Source organism: Molossus molossus, unplaced genomic scaffold (assembly GCF_014108415.1).
Source record: "Molossus molossus isolate mMolMol1 unplaced genomic scaffold, mMolMol1.p scaffold_m16_p_8, whole genome shotgun sequence".
NCBI classification, from domain to species: Eukaryota; Metazoa; Chordata; class Mammalia; order Chiroptera; family Molossidae; genus Molossus; species Molossus molossus.
Window position 1 is genome coordinate 109,949,533 of NW_023425402.1, and position 8,241 is coordinate 109,957,773.

General features: G+C 50.3%; 1 protein-coding gene across 1 annotated transcript; it reads left to right on the top strand.

Annotated features, from left to right (window-relative positions):
• Positions 1-5,383: 5,383 nt before the first annotated feature.
• On the top strand, positions 5,384-6,331 carry LOC118620803 (vegetative cell wall protein gp1-like). Its single transcript, XM_036247790.1, has one exon. It carries the CDS (start codon positions 5,384-5,386, stop codon positions 6,329-6,331), a length of 948 nt encoding a protein of 315 aa, XP_036103683.1.
• The last annotated feature ends 1,910 nt before the right edge of the window (positions 6,332-8,241 follow it).

The following is an 8,241-nucleotide window of genomic DNA, read 5'->3' on the forward strand; positions in this document are numbered from 1 at the left end:
AAACACAGAGCCCAAAACTAACAGGTATATAAATTTATAGTCAATCACATATGGATACATCAGTGCATTTTGGTCGGCATCCTATTACAAACTTTAATTTATAGTATCAATTTACAATCACCTAATGTGTAAAGTTAAATTGAGTTTAACAACATTGTTCTTTACATATTTGACAGTATTACATGACAGAAATGTTGTTTAAAAGTCACTATTAATTCATTATTTATTATGGGCATATTCATATTAAATATATTTATATTAAATGTATACACTTTTCTCTTTTATGCATTCTTTCTGTCTCTGACACACATATCACCTGTCTAATTTAAGGCATTGGCACAATTATTAGCATTTGCATTTACTACAAGGTCTATCAGTGTTTACCTTCCCATCTTGTTGACCACATGCACTCATTCTGTTAATGTTTAAATAAACAAAACACAACACGTGTGCTTCATAAGGACCCTGCTCTGCTTTCTGTAGCAATTCCTGGAGACATGAAGAAAGCAACAAATTCAAGTCCCAGTGAGGGAACTGATCATTGTCGTGGAATTTATTACTTCAGGAAACTGCGGCGTATATCAATAGCTACCAGGCAAATAAAGTTGAAAGCACTGAAAGTCTGTGGTATCTGGAGCAGCTGCAGGCGGGACTTGATTGAGAAGAACTTTCCACATTGTTGGAGAGTATGCAAGACTCCTCCATGAAGACAACCCTCCAGAAGACAACCCTCCATCAAGACAACTATTCATGAAGACAACTCTCCATGAAGGTAACCTCATTTGTTGCCAAAATACTTTTCTGTTGCTCAAATTCAACTAAATGTATAAGAAAAAAAAGTTCATCTGTATAAAATATTACTCTTACTGTTGTGATAAGCTACATTTCATTGTACAAACTATTCTTGGAAGGCACTTTACACGTCACTGTCTTAAAGCTTCTTCAGGTGCTGACATACTAACAACCTCATTGTCTGTAGATGACGCATCTCTGATTATCCTGGTGATCTCCATCTTTCTACTTTCATTGTCCAACTATATTTCTCTTTTTATTAGCTACCTGTTTGAGTTTTCTTGATTAATTACTTTATAAGTAACCTTTATAAATAAGGGCTACCAATATTTATCACATATATTACACACACTAAATAATAATGTGTGATCATGTGCTACATTTTTAAAATTAAAATAGAGCAGTACTTGAAATTATCTAGCCTGTATTTGAGATATTATTTAGCAAAAATTCTCCTGAAACATTATTTATATGTTGAGAGTTAAGAAAACCCTCTATTGCATATTTTGTTTATATTCCTTATAACTATCATGTTTATTTGAAATTATCTTGCATATATTTGAAATGTTATTTAGCTAAAATTTTCTGAAAAGTCATCTAAATTTTGAGAATTAAGGAAAATCCTACATTACATATTCTGTTTACATTCACCGTAGTTATTGCATTGTCTAATGTAATTTTAATATGCTTTCTGCATATATTTTTAATACTGAAAGTTGTTATACTTTTGCCAGATCTCAGTTTATACTATCACTTAGAGACGGTATTCTAAGCTGTGATAAATATTTATGCTCGTGTATTGTCATTGGCAAGCGTGTTCCATCTATCACTGTCACAGTGTCCTTAACCATATAACTAATGAACAGGGCACCCTGCATAGATTGTATGGGCAGGAAGTTGGTCTACATTGTTATTCCTGCCCTGCACGGTGGGTGGACTGTCTCTTGGTTCCACAGGAGCAAGAGCACCCCCCGACAACAGAATGCGAAGCAAAGAGGTCTGCAGACTGCATTTCTCCGCGAGGACGAGGGAACGATAGAAAAAGACAAAGAGGAAAAGAAGGAGGTGGAGAAAACTGGCCAGAGTGGTCACAGCAGATCTCAGGACAGCGGCAAGGACGGCGCGGAAGGTCTGACCAGCAGTGCCGTGCACGGCAGAGAGGAAAATACGTGGAGACAGAAGAAAACGCGTGGGGTTGGCCTGGAGCAGTTCATGAGCCTAGTGGGTGATTCCACGAGAAGCAGCAGCTAAGGATCCAGGAGAGGCCGCGCTTCTTGGAGCAGCACCCCGCAGGAAAGGAGGTGGTACAGGGTCATGGAGACGCTGGGAGGGGCAGGTGATCCCTGAGCCAGGGAGTGAAGAGAGGAGGGACTGTGGAGCAGGTGCTGTGAGTTTTACTTCTTGGACCCTGAGAAGTTGAAGGAGTTCACGTAGAATGGCCGGGATTTTCCCAACAAGGTGGTTCAGGGGTGCGGAGAAGGCATGAGAAGAACGTCACCGTGTACCTGCTGCTGAATCAGAAAGAGACCCTTCAGCAGGTGAGAAACAGGGCAGGTGGGCAGAGGGCCAGGAGCAGGGGCTGGTTCCCAGCCTGGGGGCTTTATTTAGCGTCATCGTCTGCCTGGACACAGGACAGAGCCTATGGGTGGCCATGAGGATGCTGAGCTGGGCGTTTTATGGAGGTCATTGCATTAACACAAGGAAGGGGAGATTCGGGGAAATTGTCGTTCAGATGACTCATCACTGTGTCTCAGATTGACCGGGATTAGGATTTCAAAATATTAATTTGGGGGAACACAAACATTCAGTCCATCATATCCAAGGACACTGAAAGAAAACCATTTAGAAGAAGCTAGAAACTACTCAGGTGAAGTAGAAGGAAGTATGTGACATCTTAGCCAACTGCCATCTAAGACAATAATTCAAATCTTTCTCTCTGCCACGGTCAGTCTTCTTAAGCCATTCTTGTTCAAATCATCAAATTATTGGGTGGATTGTGTCTGGACGCAGAAACTAGGACTTGCGTTTTAAGAATCTCACCACACCCAGCTAGAGTGGCTCAGTGGTTGAGCGTCGACCCTGCACCAAGAGGTCGCTGGTTCAATTCCCGGTCAGGACACATGCCCAGGTTGTGGGCCTGATCCTCAGTGGGGGGCGTGCAGGAGGCGGCCAATCAATGTTCAGTGTCCACTCTCATTGATGTTTTTATCTCCCCTCTTCCTTCCTCTCTCTCTCTAACATCAATAAAGAAAAGAAAAAATAATAATAATCTCACTATAAAGCATGCATGATGAACATCCAACCCCTTTGGGCTTAGCTGTCCGTTCCTGACCCTTTGGGCTTAGCTGTCCATTCCTGACCCTTTGGGCTTAGCTGTCCGTTCCTGACCCTTTGGGCTTAGCTCTCTGTCCTTGACCCTTTGGGCTTAGCTGTCCGTTCCTGACCCTTTGGGCTTAGCTGTTCGTTCCTGACCATCCAAATGGAAGTTAATACTTACGTACTATTGTCACTGTGCAAAGAAGACACAGAGAACTTACAACGTGCACATTCTTGAGTCACTGGGCCATCTCTGGAAGTACACAAGGCCACCTCTTTTCTTCCAGCGCCGTCTTCTCCGCAGACACGGAGCATCATCTTCCGCTCGTGTGAACTCTGTGGGGGCGTGGAGATGGGCTGGAGCCCGGGAAGCAGCATTTGGAGAGCCCTGCGCTGGGTCTGCTGGAACTGGTGCCACAGCCTCAACAGAGTGGCCATCACCGCGGCAGCCGCACCCCTGTCCCCCATCAAGTCCCTCGGAGGCTCCTTGCACGTGCCGGAGGTGCCCGTGTTCTCAGCGCACAGAAGCCGCACTTCCCCAGGGCAGAGTGCCTGTCCCTCCGAGGCTGAATGGAAACTCAGTGCTGGGAGTGTGGCCACAGGAAGCCACCAGCAACTGGCCGATGCTCCTGGACTCTCTGAATGTCCGTCCCCTTCTCGCCTACCGTGTCTCCCCTTGAACTGGAACCTCCGCCCTCTGCTGTCAGGGCCATTTCGTGCTCCCTTTGCGGCACCGAAACGTGGACGGTAAACAGGGTCTATTTCTTCTGCTGTGTGTGTCTCTTCCTCTCCGCAAGCGTTAGAATTTGACAGAAGTTTGGGCACCGGCCCGAAGCTGGCCAGGGCAGAGCTCACCAGATTTCTCGGTTATTTGTGCTTAATAGCTTGCTGGCAGCCCTGTCTGTTCTAGCCGCTTGGCAGCGTTTGGTCTCTGTTCCCTTGGCCCTGTTCCCTCAGTTCTGAACACTCAGGTAAATTTATGTAGAGAGCTTCTAAATAGTCCATTTTTCGAGCACCGGATGTAAAAATGACCAGCTGACCCTGTCCCATCCAGCAGCCAAGAAAAGCAGCCTTTGTTGTAATCAGTAGTCACTCACTGCAGATAGACTTTGACTCTGTATTTGCAAGTCCGATGACATACAGTAAAAGCCTGCAGAAGGTACTTCTGTGAGTGTGCAGGACCTCGCTGTGCAATAATCAGTGAGAGAGACGGATGAAGCACAAACGCACTTAACAAAATGCAACGTGCACTGCAACGCACAGGATCTTGGCCGCGCGCCGCAGTGACCCTGACCTGTCTTATTCGTTTAACTCAGTCTTAGCTCAGGAAACGGGTCCCCGAGGAGGCCGCTGCCCGGTGATCAGGTGACCTGCTGCTGTCCTGGGAGCTCTGAGTGGGACATTATGTTCAGGTTGCACAGCTCAGCTATGGCCCCCGGCCTGGGTGCATTCGAGTTCACCGACACCCTTCTGGTGCAGAGATTCATCTGGGTGCTGGTATCTGCTCAGTAGTTCGTCTTGGCAACTTCTAATTTCATTAACAGAAGTTTAGAGAACAAATAAAACCTATGGAAAGAAAAACCCATTAAAATAGGAAGTCACTCACCGAGGGACCCGGAGAGTATTATGTTCAGTGACATAAGCCAGTCCGAGAAAGACAAGTACCGCATGATCTCACTTATATGTGGAATCTAATGAACAAAATAAAATGGTGAACAAAATAGATTCAGAGACATGGGAGGGAGCAGGGACAGACTGACAGAGCGAAGGCAGGGCATGAAGATAAACAACCCAAGGACACCGACAACAGAACAGTGGAGGTGGGTGGGGTGGGGAAGAGGGGAGGACGGTGTCAATGGGGGACAAAGGAGGAATATCTGCCACCTTGTCAAAAATAGAAATAAAAATTGTAAAAATTAATTGTAAAAAAATAGGAAGCCAGTCACCAGCATGTCCCTGCAGACCCACTCACCCGTCTACCCGACGGTGCCCAGCCTGGACAGAGGGCACTCCGCGGTCAGACACACTGGACCTCAAGGTCGTGGGCTACGGATCTGAATAATCTACGTTAGCATTTAAGATGCGCATTAGAAAGCTTCAGAAGAAATGTAACACCTTGTTAAGACTCAGCTCTATGTTGTGGGATTTTTGAAAACACTGATGACATATCACCGGGGCAGGTAGCACAGGGCTCAGCTGTCCCCCAGAGGGGCCTCAGCCCAGGTCTGCCTGGCCCCAGGGTCACCACTGCACCGTCCTCACCCTGTGCTGCTTCATGGTTGAGCCGTGCTCCCGCCGTCCTACCCTGTGCCGACTCATCCTCAAGCTGTATAGCCCCCGTCCTCCCCCTGTGCCGACTCACCCTCGAGCTGTACACCCGCCGTCCTCACCCTGTGCCGACTCACCCTCGAGCTGTACACCCGCCGTCCTCCCCCTGTGCCGACTCACCCTCGAGCTGTACACCCGCCGTCCTCACCCTGTGCCGACTCACCCTCGAGCTGTACACCCGCCGTCCTCCCCCTGTGCCGACTCACCCTCGAGCTGTACACCCGCCGTCCTCCCCCTGTGCCGACTCACCCTCGAGCTGTACACCCGCCGTCCTCACCCTGTGCCGACTCACCGTCAGCTGTACACCCGCCGTCCTCACCCTGTGCCGACTCACCGTCAGCTGTACACCCGCCGTCCTCACCCTGTGCCGACTCACCCTCGAGCTGTACACCCGCCGTCCTCACCCTGTGCCGACTCACCCTCGAGCTGTACACCCGCCGTCCTCACCCTGTGCCGACTCATCGTCAGCTGTACACACGCCGTCCTCGCCTGTGCCGACTCACCCTCGAGCTGTACACCCGCCATCCTCCCCCTGTGCCGACTCACCCTCGAGCTGTACACCCGCAGTCCTCCCCCTGTGCCGACTCACCGTCAGCTGTACACCCGCCGTCCTCACCCTGTGCCGACTCACCGTCAGCTGTACACCCGCCGTCCTCCCCCTGTGCCGACTCACCCTCGAGCTGTACACCCGCCGTCCTCACCCTGTGCCGACTCACCGTCAGCTGTACACCTGCCGTCCTCCCCCTGTGCCGACTCACCCTCGAGCTGTACACCCGCCGTCCTCCCCCTGTGCCGACTCACCGTCAGCTGTACACCCGCTGTCCTCCCCATGTGCCGACTCACCGTCAGCCGACTCACCGTCAGCTGTACACCCGCCATCCTCACCCTGTGCTGACTCACCCTCGAGCTGTACACCCGCTGTCCTCCCCCTGTGCCGACTCACCATCGAGCTGTTCATGCTGCATCCAGTTTCCTTCTTCACCCCAAACCGGGGATTCCTGTTGGCAATGAGTGTCTCCAGTGACCCTGGTTTACAGTGTTCTATGGCCAGATCACGACCCACGAATTGGAGAGGGTAGGCATTCTTCCTCCTGTAAGCCGCAGGAAAGAGGTGGCATTTGACGCCTCCTGGTAGCTCCCAGGTTGTGCCTCCTGACCCACGCTGTGCACAGGAGATCTCTAAATGTCAGCTGTCACCCAGACCAGGGAATGGGCCAGGCATGAAGCATCCCACTGCACACCCTCAGAAACACACACGCCATTGACGCTTTCCGCGGGCCCTGCTCCGTAAACCCGCCAGCCCGAACCCATGGGCGGATGCGTTCTTTTTCCACAGATACAAGTAGGCCGCATGAAACCTGCTAAACACATCTGCAGATGAGGACTCGTCATCACGTCTCACTGGTAATTGGACCAGGAATTCGGGTCAGCCTGTTCAGAGATGTCCTCGCGTTTTCCTTTGAGTCTCCTCGCGCTGGTTCTGCGTTGGTAGCGAAGGCGGGTTCCGGACCGGCTTCTGGCCATTGTCTCCCAGCTCATTTCCAGCTGCCCTTGCCCGAGCCCTTTACCGTGCTGGGTCTGTGCGTGAGGCACCGAGCCGGGAGCTGGCGAAGGCAGCCGGTCGCAGTGGGCGGAACCGTGTGGGAAAGGAGATTTGAAGTAGGAAAGGCTGTGGCTCACAGCTGCTCCCCTGACACCGTGGGCGGTGAGAGCCTGCTCTCTGGACCCCGTAGGGGATGACAGAGGTCTGGCCTGGCAGCTTCCCCTAGGGCCTCAGTAAGGTCATCTACCCACACGGCTTAGCCCAGTGCCAGGCTCTGTGTGAAACCGGAACACAAGCCAACGACGATTTGCTCCCGTGTTGAAGGCATGGGCACGGAGATGCGTGAACTGGGAGACGGGGGAGCCCGAGAGCACATGGGAAGCGGGCAAGCTCTGTGCACCAGGGCCCACAGCTCCTCCAGCCTGGGAACCTGGGTCGCTGGGAGGGGGGCCGGGGCTGGCAGGTGAGAAGTGTCCTGACTTGCTCCCAGCTGGACGACCCTCTTAGCAGGTGCCCCTTCTCCGGTGGCTCTTCCCAGGGGGCAGCGACCACAGGAGCACCTCCTGCTTCTGAGGATCTGAACCCTGACCGACGCAGCGCAGAATATCATCTGACCCAGGGGACCATCTGCCTAGAGGTGCACACGCAGCCAGGGCACACAATCTTCGTGAGGGAATGCCCTCAATAACCGAGATTGCTTGTTATCAGAGAATAACGTAGGCTATTTGGAACTCTCAGAACATGCATCAAGATGAAGTTCAGCAAATCGTTAAAATGAAGATTGTTTGCATTCACAGGCTTACGCGTGCCACTTGCATCCCATGATTCCCCAAATACAAGCCACCATTTCATGTGCCGAAGGAAACAGACACACATGTGTTCAGAAAAAAGCAACATTTTTTCTTGCAAAAGTTGGCAGGTTCTGTTAAAACCTAAAGTGCTGAGTTGTACTCAGTGTATCAAGCACTGGATTTTGCAGACTCGGGTTCGGCTGAGTGCACAGCTCAGAATTCATATTGACAAGTGCCTGACTCTGTCCTGATGAATAGAACAGGTTGTCAAATTGCCCTCTTTTCAGACAGATTCTGAGAGAAGAAAAGATCCAACAGAGAGAACATCGACGATTCTGGGCTTTTTTGATTTACAGTAAGTGGAGATCAATACCATTTACTTCAATGACCATGCATTGCACCTGTGCTAATTCTTTCCACATCCATGACAACATGTCATTTCCCTAGAAAATGTCCTACCAAATGCAGCAA

Excerpts from the sequence above, each read along its gene's own strand:
- LOC118620803 (XM_036247790.1), top strand. The coding sequence starts at position 5,384 with ATGGTTGAGCCGTGCTCCCGCCGTCCTACCCTGTGCCGACTCATCCTC.